This window comes from Cynocephalus volans, chromosome 12, assembly GCF_027409185.1.
Source record: "Cynocephalus volans isolate mCynVol1 chromosome 12, mCynVol1.pri, whole genome shotgun sequence".
In the NCBI taxonomy this organism is placed as follows: Eukaryota; Metazoa; Chordata; class Mammalia; order Dermoptera; family Cynocephalidae; genus Cynocephalus; species Cynocephalus volans.
Window position 1 is genome coordinate 101113318 of NC_084471.1, and position 18301 is coordinate 101131618.

General features: G+C 37.8%; 1 protein-coding gene across 1 annotated transcript; it reads left to right on the forward strand.

The window, feature by feature from the left end:
- The first annotated feature begins 2832 nt into the window (after positions 1-2832).
- Positions 2833-3771, forward strand: LOC134361283 (taste receptor type 2 member 7-like). The gene has a single exon (XM_063076321.1). It carries the CDS (start codon positions 2833-2835, stop codon positions 3769-3771), a length of 939 nt encoding a protein of 312 aa, XP_062932391.1.
- Positions 3772-18301: the final 14530 nt, after the last annotated feature.

Here is an 18301-nt window from a genome sequence, read left to right on the forward strand (position 1 = left end):
AAATTCTTGGGAAGATTTGTACTATCTTTCAAGTCCACTTTTCCACAAGCTTTTTGAAGTTCCTTAGTATTTTCTAATTTAAAAAAAAAAAATACAATTTTTTTTAGGTCCACTCTCATTTCTTTCCAGTTTTTCATTTATTTTGGATGCACATCTTTGAGTGTTATCAGGACCCATTAGCAAACTCATGAATACATCCTTTATAGCTCTTTATAGCCCAGACATTCTCATCTCTACACTCCCTGTTGTCCAAGAATCTCAGAGCTCAATCTTCTCTCCTTGCCTTCTCAATGCAAATGTTAGGCGTGTATTGCCTAGTTAGATTCTTTTAGGATTTTACTCTGGCCCATGGGAAAGTGCACCTGAGCTGCCTTATTGATTTCTCATTTTCTTCTGTCGCACGTTTTCATTGCTGGCCTTAGTTGTGCTCCATTCATGGCTCGGCTGAGTTCCTCCCACCTAGGTTGTGAACTAGGAACTCGGATCTTCACATAACAAATATAGAGTGCATTACAGAAAAGAAAAAAAAAAAAGAAGAAAAATAGGAATCATTACTAAATGTCATTCTGCTGTGAACACCAACCCCTTCTGGCTCGAACATTACTGCACGTTTGGTCCGGCTCACCGAGGGAGGGCTGTTCTCATCGGGCTGTGTGTTTTTGCCCTTACTCCGACCATTTCCTATGTCTAATTCTGGTTTTGCCTACTACTGTGCAAAATACTGGTATTTACATTCTTAAGTATATAAACTTCATCAATGTATTTCTAATATGTTATGCTATTTGTTGTGGAAGACAGGAGAATTCATGTTCTTTTAATGGAATATATTAATATATTTTACAAGGTACCCGTATATTCTGTGCTGGCATAAACTTTATATTTTTCTGAAGGTTAAGATAAAATAAATGTTTTAAAGGATTAATGCTTCTGTGAAGGTTTCACCTTTTTGATCTGAAGTTTTTTTCTTCCATGTTTTGTTTTCGGTGTCTCCATTGTTTCAGGTATTCTCAGTGACCACAGTGGCTGGGGTTCAAAGTAATAGGCTTGTGACAAAATGCTGTTTTGCGGAATTTTTTCTTAACTGTAGCATTCACATAACTTCCATGCTATACATCACTGGAATGCATAAAATCTACACTTATTTCTCTAAAAATTAGTCTAAAATTATTTGGGCAAAGGTATTATTCTAGTTACTGTGAGTGCTTTACTTACCAGGATGCATATGAAGTAGAAATGATATGCCCGGGTCAGGGATCACTTCCAAAATCAGAGGAAAGTAGTTGCCTGTGGACATGGCTACATAGTCGTGCCCTTTGTCCAAAAATCAGGACTGCATCTCAGGAATGAAGGTTTGTCCTTTAAGAAGAGTGAGAGGAGACATGAACTCCCAGGAAGGTGTGAGTGCCCAAGAATTATCCCATGGAAGTACTATGGAGTGAAGTGTTCCTCAGTCACTCTAAATCAAAGATGCTCTTTTAAAACAAGATTTAGTCTGTAAAGATGTAGTAAATTTAATCTGAGTCTCTTGCTAAAAGAGGTAAAGGGCTAGATAGATGCGATTTGGTATGGAGGAGGGTGGAGAGTAGAATGAAATACAGGATTTTACTCTGTTATCTCTCACAAATACAACTGCCCTTGAGAACTTTATTTTTCATTTATTTTCATAAGAAATATTTATTTTTTATTATACATATTTATGGGTTATGGAGTTACTATCAGTATTTGTGTACACAGCTATATTGAGGTAAAATTGATATACAAAGAACTGCATATTTAATGTGTACAATTTCATGAGTTTGAACATAGTCAAATACCCACAATACCACCACCATAGTCAACATAACAGACATATCCAGCACCTCCCAAAATTTCCTTGAGAGCATCTTAAATGAAAAGAAAAAACTATAGGGTAATCGATAGTCCTTTTTATTACGGCTCCTTCACCATATTACATATAGCACCACAAACTAAGTGACCATTAAATGTTACCTGACCAATAAGACAATGCATTATTTCAAAAAACATTGTGCCATATAATTGTTCATCAGAACAATCAAGATAATGGGCTAAAAAAAATTTTGGAACCAAATCACCTATATTTAGTGTTAACCTTTTAAATTTTCTGAAAATAAAAAACTATGAATATAGACCAAAATTTTGGATTCTTTACTAAGAATCAATATTACCATTCAACAAAATGAAGATTCTTCCACAAATTTTAGTTTTTGCCAATTTTCTAATTGCTTGCCAATCCTTGAGGTTTAATTCTGTCAGATAAAATACAGGACACCCAATTTAATTTAAACTTCAGTACTTCCCGAAGCTACTAATCTCATGCAATTTGAAAATACACTAAAAAATTGTTCATTGTTTATCTGAAAATTCAAAGGTAACAGGGTGTCTTGCATTTCTGTGTGATAAATCTGGCAACCCTACTGAGGGTACTAGTATGTGTCACAGATTAATGAATCCGAATTTGTAAAACCTAGACTCAGAAAGACAGTGCAGGACCATGAAAGGGAATTGGCCCAATTTGCATCTTATGTAACAGCAGCTGAGCCTAAATTAGCCATATGTGGAAAAGAAAAACCTGCTGAGAAGGTGAATGAAAACCCAGTGGTGAGGCCAAGGATCGCCCACCACATTGCTCGTCAGGACTAATGAGGATTTCATGAAGATAGAGGCCGTCTTCATTTACCATTCCAATCTCCATCACAAGACAGACTTCCATGAACGAGGTAAAGAAAATTACAGCAAACTCTAAGAAGCAGGTGTAGATATCAAACTCCATCTGGTCGACTGGAAACCAGCTATATATTTCTACATTGAAACATGCCAGATAAATTGGAGAGTACTTTAATGCTCATAGCAGCTGGAGAGTTTTCAGTGGGGATCTTAGGGAATGCATTCATTGGGTTGGTAAACTGCATGGACTGGGTCAAGAATAAGAAGATTTTCTCCATTGATTTAATCCTCACAAGTCTGGCTATATCTAGAATTTGTCTGTTAAGTATAATACTGTTAGATTGTTTTATATTGGTGCTGTATCCAGATGTCTATACTGCCGGTAAACAAATGAGAATCGTTGACTTCTTCTGGACACTAACCAATCACTTAAGTGTCTGGTTTGCCACCTGCCTCAGCATTTTCTATTTCCTCAAGATAGCTAAGTTTTCCCACCCCCGTTTCCTCTGGATGAAGTGGAAAATTGACAGGGTGATTCTCAGGATTCTCCTTGGGTGCGTGGCACTGTCTGTGTTTATTAGCCTTCTGTTCGCTGGGAATTTGAATGATGATTTCAGGCATTGTGTCAAGAAAAAGTGGAAAACAAACTTAACTTGGAGATGCAGAATAAATAAGACTCAATATTCTTCTACCAAGATATTTCTCAACCTGTTAACCCTGTTCCCCTTTTCCGTGTCCCTGATCTCATTCCTCCTCTTGATCTTCTCCCTGTGGAGACACATCAGGCAAATGCAGCTCAGTGCCACAGGGTGCAGAGACCCCAGCACAGAGGCTCACGTGGGAGCCCTGAAAGCCGTCATCTCCTTTCTGCTCCTTTTTGCTGCCTACCATTTGGCCTTTCTCATCGCCACCTCCAGCTACTTTATGCCAGAGACTGAATTAGCTGTGATTTTTGGTGAGTTGGTAGCTCTAATCTGCCCCTCAAGCCATTCGTTTATCCTAATACTGGGAAACAAAAAGTTAAGACAAGCATCTCTAAGGGTGCTTTGGAAAGTAGAATATATTCTAAAAAGAAGAAAATTCTAAAAATAAACAGATCTGGGGAAAAAAAACTATTGTTTTCTAGGAAAATGGAAGACAAAATTTTAAAAATTATCTTCTTGCATTAATGTTCGTTTCATGTGGTTAATTACTCTTAAAATTTATTTAGAATACCTTAAATTACAACTTAGAGAATCCCATGTAGTGCTGACTTTGCGTCTCTGTATCTCTCTGTCTCTGTCTGTCTCCTTGTCTCTCTTTCTTTCTCCGTCTTTCTCTTCTATCTTTCTTCCTCTCTTCAGAATCGGTGTTTTCTTTACAAGTTTCAGAACAAATAGAAGTTAATATTCTAATATTAACCATGAAGGGGAGAGCATTTTCGTAGTCAATTCTAAATAGTTTCTCCAGATGCAACGTTGTATGACTAATTCAGAACAACTGTAATAACATACTGCTTTCATTTGCATTGCTATGAAAAGCAGCTGGTTCATCCTTATGGTCCTAGCTAGATTTTTCTTTTCAGATCGTCTAACTAAGCTCCACCTTTGGAAAAGACTCAATAAGGTGACAGTCTTTAATAAATGCTGTGGAATTCTATAAACATGGCAGAAATTAATACTGATTATAAATACAGTTAAGATATAAATAGTGATTAAAATAAATATTTTCATAGTAAGTTCAGAGATCATAGATGAATGAATGAAAGACATTCTACAAGCGAGAGAGAAAAAATTTATGCAGAAAATTTCTGTAAATTAAAGAACCCAAAAAGAACCAGTATTGATTGCTTATTGAAAGAAATTTCTCCACAGAAGACATGCGTAAGTTTGCTTTTAGCAAACTTGGACTGCACCAGGCAATGTTTGTCAAGATACCATGATGAGATCTTCAATCAAAAGCTTATATATTGAGATGTTAAAATATCAAAACTGTCAAGGAAATATGGATTCAATGCAGATCATCTCTAAAGCCCAGGGAAATATTATTTGGATTGTACATAAGACATCTCTGAGATATCTATTTGGGACATCCCATTACCATCACATCATTTGTGTTGTGGTAAAGATATTTTTGGTGTTCAGCTCTGTTACTAACCAGCCTAGAGCAGTGTGAATTTTGTATACAGAAAAACACAATGTTTATAAATAAAGACATATTAAATATTCTCAAATAAAGTTGGTAAAAATCGAAATTACTTTTACACTATTTTCGTACGTTAATTTTTCTTCTCTGAATCTGACAGTGTAAAAGATACATATTGATTAAATTGATAAATTTTAAAAGATTTATGTAGTGCCTTATAAGTTAAAGAAACAATAGAAATTGCACACTGGTATGGATAATCAATGCTGTACCCCACAGACATGTACAATCAATTATGTCTCAATAAATAAAAAAGGGGGAAAAAAGAAACAATGGAAAACGAGATGCATAGACTGAAGCTTACGTTACTTTTAATATTGTCTAAAAGAATACCTGTTCCCACAACCCACCTAAGCAGAAGCCCAGTTTATATGGATTTATTAGGCATGGGAACAAAAGAACCCTGAGTACTAATGGGAATCTTGGAAGTTCCACATCTGATGTCTCTGTATTGTAGACCCTAGAAACTTGAGCAGCCACTTACATTGCAAATATAGCACCTCTACATTTTATTTCTCTGTGGACAATAGCCAAGCAAAGGATACAAGTGGAAAGAGTAGCAGCATCAGTGACTTCTAACTGTGCATAATTCTCCTTACTGGCATATCTCAGATAAAGGTGATGTAGCCAAGGCAGCAAAGTTTATCTTCTGAGATTATGTTAATTCTGAGAAGTCATGCAACGATGACAATGCAGGGTTGAAAGGAATATTTGTTCTGCTTCCTCTACTCCCAGTATTTAGGGTAGAGTTTTGAGGCTTTCTTTAAGAGAGTGCAGTGAAGGGACTACAGAGAATACAGACAACTTTCTCTCCTTCTGTTTTTATTCCTCGCTTAATAAATAGATACCCATTCACACATTAAATGTCTGACTGTCAGGCACTTGACAGCATTTCCAGGTGCTGGAAATACAGATGAAATGTGATGAAGCCCGGGCTCGATGAATGTACAGTCATGGAAAACATCATGGAAGACAAATAATGATCAAGTAAACAAATAAATAATTATAAGTCATGATTAATGCAATTGAGCATAACTGAGATGAAGGATAGCTTTATATTCATATAGCATAGTTAGGATAGACCTACCTGAGAAAGTGAAATCTGAGCTGAGACTTGAATGACAAATATAATCTAGCTGTATAATATTCTGGAGAAATCACATCTCGAAAAGGTGGTAGAGCAAGTGTAAGGACCTTAGGAGAAAGTGTTTGAGAAAGAGCAATATGTGTCTGAATGCCAGAGCGTAGTAAGGACTGACTAGCAGGAAATAAGAGCCAAGATCACAAAAGGCCTTGTAGGTTGTGAGAGGGAATTTAGATTTAATGTAAGTGCAATGGGAGAATATTGAAGGAATTGAGACCATGTGCAACATGATTTGATTTATGTATAGATTTGTTTACTTTGGTTATAAGAAGAATGAGTAGTGCATGTGTTGGGGAAGAAGTACAATTAAGGTGACCAGCTAGTAAGTTATTATAGTAAATAGTCCATACGAGAAATCACAGTGGTTCACATTTTGATGGTGGCAATGTGGTTAGGGAATATTTTTCATGAATGAATTATATATATGACATAGGTAAAGCTGGCAGGTCTTGATAATGGATTAGGTGAAGGGACAGAATTGAAGGAAGATTCTAAAAATTTCTAGATTGTTTTTACTTTAACAACTAGCAGTGCACTGGTACCTAGGATTGAGGCGGAACTGTTAAAGGGAACGGAGAATAGAAACAAAAATTCTATTTTTTACATATTATTTTTGAAAGGCCTGTGGAATAACCAAGTGAAGATGTCAAATAAATTGACTATATGAATCTGTAACTAAGGATAGAGGTCAGAGATATAAATTTGGAATTCATCAGCATACAAATGAGATTACCCACAAAAAGGTTATTGACGGAAAAGTGACACCAGATCTGAGCCATAAGGTGTCTGAATCTTTAGAGGTTAGACAGAGGAGAATGAACCAGCAAAAGAAAACAAGAAGGGGCTCCCAGGAATATAAGAAAAAAGCAAGGAAAATGTGGTGGAATAGAAATGTGACATAGGAAATGTAACACAGGCATCACTGTGTTACAGGGAGAGAGAGAACAACTTTTCAAATGCTGCTGACAAAAACTAAATTACATGTCAAAGTAACCATTCGATTTGGCAACATGGATTTAATTGGTGACCCTAATAAAAGCAATGTTGGTGGAATGTGGGGTTAGAAGACAGATTCAGAGGGGAAAGTCAAGTAGGAAATGAAATGGAAAAGCAGAGACATGGTGAATATATAATACTTTTAGTAAGTTTGGTTATTAAGGAGAATAAAGAGTCGAGTATGAAAGCAAGGCAAAATTTTAGTGTTTTTGTTGGTTTTGCTTTTAAGTTGGATGATATAGTAAGTGCGTGCAAATTGAAATGTTTCAATAGAGAGGGTAATATAATAATATGAGTATGACAGAGAGTTAGTAATTGCTGAAGCAATTAAGTCAAAAATCATGGCCTGAACCTAAAATGGTGGAATCCTCAAGCCTGAGATAGGGATATTTAGGTGGACGAGGCTGAAAATATCAAACCACGAGGTTCCCTAAACCTTCAGGGCCACCAGCAGCAGATCCCTCTCCCTTGCAAGAGAACAGCCACCTTACTCCTGGATATTATTCAAATAACCGGAGGCAAGTTAATGTTTGTTCATTTCAAGACCTGCCCCACCACTCATTATTTCAGGCCAAAGTTTCAGCATAGCCCAATCCATTAAGTACAGTTCCTGTTCTAAAAGAAAATAGCTTTTTGTTGGGAGGGAGGGGGGATAGGAAGGAGGAAGGAAGGTTTCCGTAATGGGCCACAATAATCAACCACATTGTATATTGACAAGATAAAATTAAATTTAAAAAAAAGAAAAGAAAATAGCTTTAATCTAATACTATCACATATTAACATCTCAGCAGGAATAAGAGAATGTGCTGGAAATGGGTCTTGAAGGCGGTAAACTAAGAAGTACTCTTACTTTAGCTTGTACATGGATAGCTGATTACCTTAGAGGCCCTCAGTAATGACTTGGGACTCAATATTCTGGCAAGGGCACATAAATCCAGACCTAATATTCTGTTGGGATAGCCCCATGAAGCTTGGACACAATGATGGCCTCGTACATAACTTGGAATTACTACAACTTCCTTGACATAATAGAAGGGATTATGGAACAAGAAGGGATCAGGACATTCAGGGAGATGAGAATGACAGAAGAGATTAACTACATGAGACCCAAGAACCAACCACCTGACTGTGCTCCCCACGACATCTCCCTTCACTGAAACAATAGTGAACGCTCTGGTGAAGGAACACTGGTATCCATGAGAACTCAGTCATCAGCTGTTCTCTGCAGGCCAGAGTCGACGGGTAGGAGAGGCTGCCAAGAGACTGGGCTCCCAGTGTCCATGAGTATGTTGGAATGGCTCCATGCAGCACTCAACCAGCATTGCCGTAAGGGCAGCAAGGCCAGCCAGAGTGCCAATCAGAGTCCCTTGATGCACAGGAATCTGTAGTGATAGCTAGTAGGAATAGCGTTCCTAGGACTCAAATAGAAAGTAGAAGTGTTTTGGGAATTATGTAAGGAAAAAATGAAATGCCAAGAAGATATTACAATGGAAGATCGCTGTTGCTGTACAAGCTTCAAGCTCTAAGTCACTTAACAAAAAGTCCATTGATTGAAGTGCAGGCTAGGTCCCATTGAGGAAAGACCAGACAGAGTAACTGCAAGTTTTCATGGTAGATGTTTTCCCAATCCTCAGTCCTCTCCCAAAGGATCTATACCCATTTGACAGAATTGGAAAAGAAGAGTAACTAGATATTTTGAGAGCTTCTAAACACAGGATTTGACCTGACTCTAATATCAAGGCAACAAAAATGCCATCATGATCTTCCAGTGAGAGGGGAGGCTTAGGGGGACAAATTCTTCAGTGGCTCCAGTGGGGACATATACCTGCCTCATGGTTATTTTCCTAGCTCTCAAGAATAAAATTGGGATAGATAAACTTAGCAGCTGTCAAGGATCTTACATTTCGGGTGGACAGAATGACTCATCCAGTGAATGTAAACAAGCTTTTTTCTTCAGTCATTCAGATTTTGAGCAGATGTTGAAACACAGGTATTAACTGGATGACACAAAGGTAGAAATAGGCATAGATTTGGCTTCTTCAGAAAGCAGTTCTTGTATAGTAAGGGATAAATGGTCAGGTTTATGGTCAGTCTAATTGTTGCCTCTCTGGACAGACATTGGCGATAACTGTAGTCTCTCTGCCTGCCTCGTAACCAACCATGTGGCTCCATTTCAAAAGACAAAATCTGTCCAGATAACCAGGCCCATCACCACTGCATGTAGGAATAATTCTTCCTCAAATCTGAGCAGGACCTCTATGTGTCTGGTAAAGAACCAGATAACCTGGTATTTTTTTATCTGTATGATAAAATTTAAAACATTTAATTAAAATTTATATAAAAATGCCAACTTTTACTCTTAAAAATATCATTAGGTAGCAGAATGCTCTCTGTGACTGGAATTAAAATGTGGCTTAAAAAAAAGAGAGAGAGAGACAGTGAGCTATGCTAAAATGGCTAGCAATTTGCTGCCTGGAACTTTAAGTATGGCAGAAGGGATTTATTTTTAGGGAAGATTTCTTTGTTCCAGTTAGGATCATATAATTAAGCTCCTATGGCCATCCATGCAAAATTAACACTTTCATTCCTTAAACAGTCTTTCAGGGCCCTGTTCTTAGCACTGGGCATGCAAAGGTAAATGAAACATTGTTATCGCCCTTAAGGAACTCAGAATCTAATGGAAGATTACACTTGGACATAACACATAGTGATGAACTCTATCAGAAAAGTGACAAAAGGCGTTTTGAAAGCTCAGAGCAAGAGAGAAAAGGGAAGGCGTCCTACGGGAGGTGGCATGTAATCTGGACCTTGGAGAGGGTAGGGGTGGGGGCAAACAATGAAATGCATGGCTAAATCCATGCATAGATCATAGTATTTTCAATAGTTTAGGAACACTGAATAATCTGGTAAGGCCGAAGTGAAGATAGAGGAAGATAAAACTGGAAATGTGGGTTAGTTCCAGATTGTAAAAGAGGTTGTGAATGGCAAATTGAATTTGTTGTTTATTCTACAGGCAACAAAGAGATATTTGAAAAGAGTTCATTTGCAAATACTTCAGACTGGGATACAAATTCATTGAGGTTATAAAACTTAACCTAAAGAGGAGGGGTAACTTTTTATCAAGAGATTTGTTTTACTTTTATTTTTTTTTTAGTCTCTGACATGAAAACATTTTTATTTTATTTATTTTTTAATTTAATTTTATTTAGTCAATATACAATGTGGTTGATTATTGTAGCCCATTACCGAAATCTCCCTCCCTCCTCCCTCTCCCCCCTCCCCCCCAACAATGTCCTTTCTTTTCGCTTGTCGTATCAACGTCAAGGAATTGCCATTGTTGTGTCTTCTCCGCCCCCCCAATTTATTTGTGTATTTATTCATTTATTTTTAACTCCCACAAATAAGTGAGAACATGTGATATTTCTCTTTCTGTGCCTGATTCGTTTCACTTAATATAATTCTCTCTAGGTCCATCCATGTCATTACAAATGGCAGTATTTCATTCTTTTTTATTTTTATTTATTTATTTATTTTTTAAATTTTATTTTGTCGATATACATTGTGGCTGATTATTGCTCCCCATCACCAAAACCTCCCTCCCTTCTCCCTCCCCCCTCCCCCCCAACAGTATCCTTTCTGTTTGCTTGTCTATCAACTTCAAGTAATTGTGGTTGTTATATCTTCTCCCCCCCCCCCCCGGTTTTGTGTGTGTGTGTGTGCGTGTGTGTGTGTGTGTGTGTGTGTGTGTGAATTTATATATTAATTTTTAGCTCCCACCAATAAGTGAGAACATGTGGTATTTCTCTTTCTGTGCCTGACTTGTTTCACTTAATATAATTCTCTCAAGGTCCATCCATGTTGTTGCAAATGGCAGTATTTCATTCTTTTTTACAGCAGAGTAGTATTCCATTGTGTAGATATACCACATTTTCTGTATCCACTCATCTGATGATGGACATTTGGGCTGGTTCCAACTCTTAGCTATTGTAAAGAGTGCTGCGATGAACATTGGGGAACAGGTATACCTTCGACTTGATGATTTCCATTCCTCTGGGTATATTCCCAGCAGTGGAATAGCTGGGTCATATGGTAGATCTATCTGCAATTGTTTGAGGAACCTCCATAACATTTTCCATAGAGGCTGCACCATTTTGCAGTCCCACCAACAATGTATGAGAGTTCCTTTTTCTCCACAACCACAACAGCATTTATCATTCGCTGTCTTTTGGATTTTAGCCATCCTAACTGGGGTGAGATGGTATCTCAGTGTGGTTTTGATTTGCATTTCCCGAATGCTGAGTGATGTTGAGCATTTTTTCATGTGTCTTTTGGCCATTCGTATATCTTCCTTTAAGAAATGCCTATTTAGCTCTTTTGCCCATTTTTTAATTGGGTTACTTGTTTTTTTGTTGTAAAGTTGTTTGAGTTCCTTGTGTATTCTGGATGTTAATCCTTTGTCAGATGTATAGTTTGCACATATTTTCTCCCACTCTGTTGGTTGTCTTTTAATTCTGTTAATTGTTTCTTTTGCTATGCAGAAGGTTTTTAGTTTGATATAATCCCATTTATTTATTTTTCCTTTGATTGCCCATGCTTTGGGGCCCGTATTCATGAAGTCACCCTGAAACAATAAAACTTCTTAAAGAAAACATAGGAGAAACACTTCATGAAGTAGGAGATTTGTTTTAACAGCAGCAGACAAAGTTTGTCTGGTGGTCTGGGAGACAGCTCTTTCAGATCATATGAGGAGAGAAGAAATGGAAGACAGCTCTGAGCTGAGGGAAGTATTTTGCTAATCTTGCAGTTTTTAACCAGGAAAGGCCAGCATTCGGGATCTTTTCCCCAAAACAAAGACATGACATTAACTGGTTTATTTATAAATGTCCTTGTTTATTTGCTAAGCTTATATTTTGCAAAACTGTTGATTTGGATATGGGACATGATCTTTGCTGTTCAGATATTTCTATGGAAATGACAGCAACCCATTATCAAGTAAATTACTCTCAATTATCTTTAATGCCTAATATTATGAAGAGGTTTGCTGGTTTTTATTTTTTACTTTTTTTTTTTTTTTTTGCTTTTAATAATGCTTTAAGGAAAAAACGGGAAAGATCACAATTGGGGCTCCTAGCCTGGTTACAACATAAAGATAAACTTCTTACTTTTTCTTTAATCCTCACCTGAGTCATTTTCAAATGTTTCTAACCCAGGGTTACATATTTTCATACATTTTGCATTGTGAAATGCACCCACGTCCATCCACAGAGTGGTCATATTACTTCAGAAACTAGATGGAAATTCAATCAGGACACTGAAAAAACAAAACAACCAGAGCTTAATTCTGCTTCCAAGAAAAAGATCAGTCCTAAATCTAATGCTAGCATTAAACAAGATAGTGAATGTGGAAATAAACAGAGTTAAACATTTTTAATGTCTCTTTCTGTTACCATAACCTATAAATTCTTCACTAATACTAATACTAAAAGAAACTACTTATACTCTTGACGGAAATGGCCACTATATTCTTCATTTTTATCCTCGTCTGGTTTTATAGTCAGTCTTCTGGGGCTGCATGCATTCACCTATGTGATTTTCTAGAGAAATAACCATATTTTGGCACTCAGAGAAACAAAGAACTGCTAGGTTAGACACAATTCCTAGTTTGACTGCACTGAGCCCGCCAACTGAGAGATGCTTCCCTGTAACATCTCTTTGTCGACCTCTACTGACACTTTGGAGGTGAAATGGAATAAGTATGGTGTAATCAGTCTATGGTCATTCTTAAAAAAAAAAAAAAATCTGGTAAGTGAATTTTCTCACAATATTAGTTTGCTAGGGCTGCCATAGCAAAGTGCCACAAACTGGATAGCTTAAACAATATAAATGAATTCTTTCACAGTTCTGGATGCTAGAAGTCCAAGATCAAGGTATAAGCAGTGTTGGTTCCTTCTGAGGTCTGTGAGGAAAAATCTGTTTTATGTCTCTATCCTAGCTCTGGTGGTTTGCTGGCAATTGCTGGTGTTCTTGGCTTCTGCTACATGACTCCAATCTCTTCCTTTATCTTCACATAGTGTTCTCCCTACTGGCATGTCTGTGTCCAAATGTCCACTTTTTTGCAAAGACACCAGTCATATTGAATTGGAGTTGTAGGCCCCTAATTCAATAAGTTGTCATCTTAACTAATTACATCTGCAATAATCCTATTTCCAAATAAAGTCACATTCTGAGATACTGGGATAAGGACTGCAGCATATGAATTTCTGGGGGACACAATTCAACCCCTAATAATCACCTTCTCTTAGACTTTGCCTAGTTCTGCGATCATCTCCATATAACTTAAAACATTTTCACATGTGCATATGTGCAGAAAAATTAAATCAACGTGTATGAGCTAATAGTGCAAGAGGTACAACAATATGTTTCTAAAGCATGGGGAAGCCTGTCTGATTGACAGTTGGAGGGTGAGTCTGTCTCTAACAGTGCATGCTGAGGTCCTGGAGGCGCTCTTGAATCCCAACCTTAAACGGATGTATTACAAAATGGCACATATGCCTTGAAAGACTGCCATAGATTGGGGAAGTTTACAGGGTAAGTTTCTCTGTGTTTGAACTGAGAAAAGGGTATGTTTATTGATAACCTGGTTACTGGTTTCAAAAATAAAATCTTTTTCTTTCCAATACTGGTTGTAGTTAAGCCCTCATAAAATTATTAAAATCTGAGCTCTCTCTAAAGCTCCACAAGAGACCCGTTGCAGTCCAGTTAGTGCCATGTGTTTCCCTGCCTATCCTTTTCTCTTGACTGAGAACTGTGATCCTAGAAGGAAAACAAAAACCAAGGCTTTAATGCTGATGACTCTACAGATGTTTTGAAGTTGGAGAAAGGAAAGGCCAAGGAGTTTACACCGCTGAAATATCTATGGTCGCCAGTGGATCTTCATCAACTTCTAAAAGAGACTTTAGACAGGAGTAATAAGTTGGCCTGGGCATGATCTTCACATTGTATATCTACTGTTAAGTATTCTCATTATGAGACAACACATTAAGAGTGAAAGGAGAAGAATGAAGAGGGAGAGAGGAAGGGGAGAAACCGGGGGAGGCGGAGGGGGAGGCTACGAGAGGGCAGCGGGAGCAAGGACAAGAGAGGAGAGGAGAGGACAGGTGGGAACTATGGGCTCATATAAGAAAACGAGCCAGAAAAATCCCAGCGTAGAAGTGACACCTGCTCTTATGAAAACAGAGAAGATTTTCTGTGTGTCAGTTTGAGGCAAGGGAAATGGTGGCGAGGGCAAATTTGGGCAAAGCGTTTAAGAGAGATTAAAGTCAAGATTTAAAAATGAGAGAAACAAACAGGAACAAGAAGAGAATGAGATAATTTAAAGAGAAATTCACAAGATTATTGAGTAAAAATACAATTAGTATGTGGGGAATCACTGGAGGCCATCTTCAGTGGGTTTTCCTTGTCATTGGCCCAAAGCAGGGTCACCTCTCTCACACTGGCCACCCTGGCAACCCAGGCCACCCTGGTGATCTGAGTCTCTTGGGCCACCTCCACCAAGTGCCTTTCTAAGAGAGCTCTGATCGTGTCCCTGGACAGTCTGGCTGCCAGGGCCATGATACTGACCATAGATTTTCTTTCCATTTTTACCCTTCTTGCCCTGCTGACCTCTGAGTTCTCCTTGAGATTGATTCCTCTGGGAATTCTCCAACTAATTCAGAGTATGTATGGGGGAGAAAACGCAGATCCAGGAAAAAACAAACAAGAGAAAGGTTAGCCAAAAATTTAATTAAGGCAAGTATGAAATTGCCATAGCCTAAATTTAGTGTGAAGTGACATTTTACTGGTTTAAATGGTATCGGGAAGTGACCAGGGCCCAGGGCCCAGAAGACAAGGAGCAGAGACATCCTGACTCCTCAGAGTACACACGCTTCACTGAGCACCTCTTGCTTGCCCCACCATGCTCGTGCTGTCTTTTGATGCATCTGCCACTCTTCTATGTTGACATCTATCCTGACCTTGATGTAATATACATGCAATTACCCATAAACCACTGGAATGCTCATGGTGTCTAAGAGAAAGCACTAGATAGAGTTACCGTGTCTACCTGTAATGATATCTTGACACAAGTATATTGAACAGAGAACAATTTTCAGCCACCCCGACGTTCCCAATAGCAGAGCAGTCATATAGCACCAACTCTCCCCTTTCTTCTCTCACCTTCTACAAACCATTAAGTCTACAGCCTCGCAAACAGAAAGTATAAATAAAAGCCATCCCATAGTATCTCCTTTTGCAAATTTCTGGTAGCTATAATAAAAGCCAAGCCCTTACCATCTCTTGCATGAACTTTCAATCATTCCTTATGATCTCAAGGCCGTCACTCTTACTTACATTCTCTTGCAGACTCAACGTACGTTTAATTGTGTGTCCCAGATATGTCAGACACTAAGATTCAAAGCTTAAAAGACACAGTCTGTGCCCTCCAGCTGCTTACTCTTTATTGTTGTCGGATCAACAAAGAAATTATTGTGTCACTCCCCTTTTCAAAAATCTCTTTGCTGACATAAACCAAATAACAAATTCAATTTGTCACTCACATCTTTCACAACCTGAACCTAACCCAAATTCCCAACTTTATCTTCCTCTATCTCCACTTTAGCCTTAGGGATTATTCTTTTCCTACACCATTGAAAATATTATTATCTATGCATGGATTTAGCTATGCATTTCTTTGTGCTTTCCTCTATCCCTCCCCTCTCCAAGGTCCAGATCACATGCCACCTCCTATGGGAGGCCATTCCTTTCCTCCCTTGCTCTGAGCTTTCAAAATGACTTCTTTTGCCACTTGTTTGACAATGATCATCACTATGTGTTATGTCCAGGCATAATCTTCCATTAGATTCTGAATTCCTTAAGGACAGTAACAGTGTTTCATTTACCTTTGCATGTCCAGTGCTGAGAATAGAGCCCTACCAGAATGATTGTCAATTATTAAGTTTTATTGAATTAATGTTGGCGGAGAAAAGATAGACAATCAAAGCATTTCATTCAGAAGATCCCAAATAAGCATGCCCTCACAATGAGCCAAGGCCAGGTACCTTAGGCAAGAAAAAATGAGAAGGAAAGAAGTGACCCCACTCTGGACTCAAATATTTTTTTTTTTTTTTTTGTCTTTTTACTCCTTCTACAGTGTGGAACTAAAAAATCTGTACTAGAATGATTGAGAAAGGGAGTATTGATAATTACACATGGTTTTTTCAAAGTTAAAGCTTTTTAAAACTTTTTTTAATGGAAACATAGTTGACTCTACACATCTTGGGGTACAGAGTTGAATATCCATATCTGGGTGCAATATGTGATGCTCAGATCAGGATAATTGGTATATTCAACATTATACGTGTCACTTTACCAGTTCCTTCCTTGCTGCCCACCCTTTCCCACTTCTGGTAACCTCAGTTCTGTTCTCTCCTTTTGGTAGTTCAATGTATTATTGTGATTATTTCTTTCTTCCTTCCTTTCTTTCTTTTCTTTCTTTCCTTGTTTATTTTTTTAGCAGATGTGGTAGTTCTCTTTCTGTGCCGGTCTTATTTCACTTACAATTTTCTCTAATTTCATCCCTGTTGCTATGAATGGCAGAATTTCATTCTTTTTTATGGCAGAGTAGTAAACACACCACATTCTCCTTATCTGGCCATCTGATGATGGACATTTTAGGTTGGTTCCAACTCTTGGCTGTTGTAAATAGAGCTGCAATAAACATGGCAGTGCAGGGATCCCTTCCAGCTGATGATTTCCATTCCTTTGGGAATATAACCAAAATTGGTTTGCTGGATCATATGTCAGTTCTCTCTGCAGTGTTTGCGGAACCTCCATGCATTTTCCATAAAGGCATTTTCCATAAAGCCTGCACCAATTTACAGTCTCACCAACAGAGTAGGAGGTTCCTCTTTCTCCACATCCTCACTAGCATTTGTTATTCTCCATCTTTTTTAAAATTTTACTTCTCAAAGTTCATTGTACTTGATTTTCATGCCCCTTTACACATTCCTCTCCACACTCTCCCCTCCCCCCTCACATCGTATCTGTTCACTTATTCTCCATCTTTTTGATAATAGCCAGTGTAACTGGGGTGAGATGGTATCTCAGTGTGGTTTTGATTTGCATTTCCCTGATGCTGAGTGATGTTGAGCATTTTTTCATTTGTCTGTTGGCCATTTGTATATCTTCCTTTGAGAAATGCCTATTCAGCATTTTTAAATCAGGTTATTTGGTTTTTTTTTACTGTTAAGTTGTTTGAGTTCCTATATATCCTAGATATTAATCCTTTGTCAGATGCATAGTTTGCAAATATTTTCTCCCATTCTGTAGGTTGTCTTTCACTCTGTTAATTGTTTCTTTCATGGTGCAAAAGTTTTTTAGTTTGATAAAATCTCATTTGTTTATGTTTTATTTTGTTGCCTGTACTTTTGGGGTCATATTTGTAAACTCTTTGCCCAGTCCTATTTCCAAAGTGTTTCCCCTATGTTCTCTGTTAAGAGTCGTATAGTTTCAAGTCTTATACTTAAGTCTTTAATCCATTTTGAGTTGATTTTGGTATATGGTGAGCTGTATGGGTCCAGTTTCCTTCTTCTACATATGGATGTCCAGTTTTCCCAGCACTATTTATTGAAGAGGTGGTCTTTTCCCCAGTATATGTTCTTGGTGTCTTTGTTGAAGATCAGATGGCTGTAAGTATATGGGTTGATTTCTGGTTTCTCTACTCTGTTCCATTGGTCTGAGTATCTGTTTTTATGCCAGTTCCATGCTGTTTTGGTTGCTATAGTTTTGTAGTATAACTTGAAGTCAGGTAGTGTTATGCCTCCAGCTTTATTTATTTATTTGCTTAGGATTGCTTTGGCTATTTGGGGTCTTTTGTTGTTCCAAATGATTTTTTTTTTTTTTCTGGTGGCTGGCCAGTGCAGGGATCTGGACCTATGATCCTGGTGTTATAAGGCCATGCTCTAATCAACTGAGCAAACCAGCCAGCGCCACACATTTTTTTTTTTATTTAAGCAAACATTATAGAAATTTTGGATTAGATCCCAAAGGTTCCTAGAATCCATTTAGAAAAATCCTCAGTAACTTAATTGAACTCCAAGTAGCTTACATCCTAGTTAGGGCTCTTCTTCATCCTCTTGAGGGGTTCTTACCAAGAAAGAACAAAAATGAATGAAGTTTAAAATGACATCATAAACTGAATCATAATCATTCATAAACTGAATGGTCATTGCCAAGTCCAAATTGGGAAAAATGTTA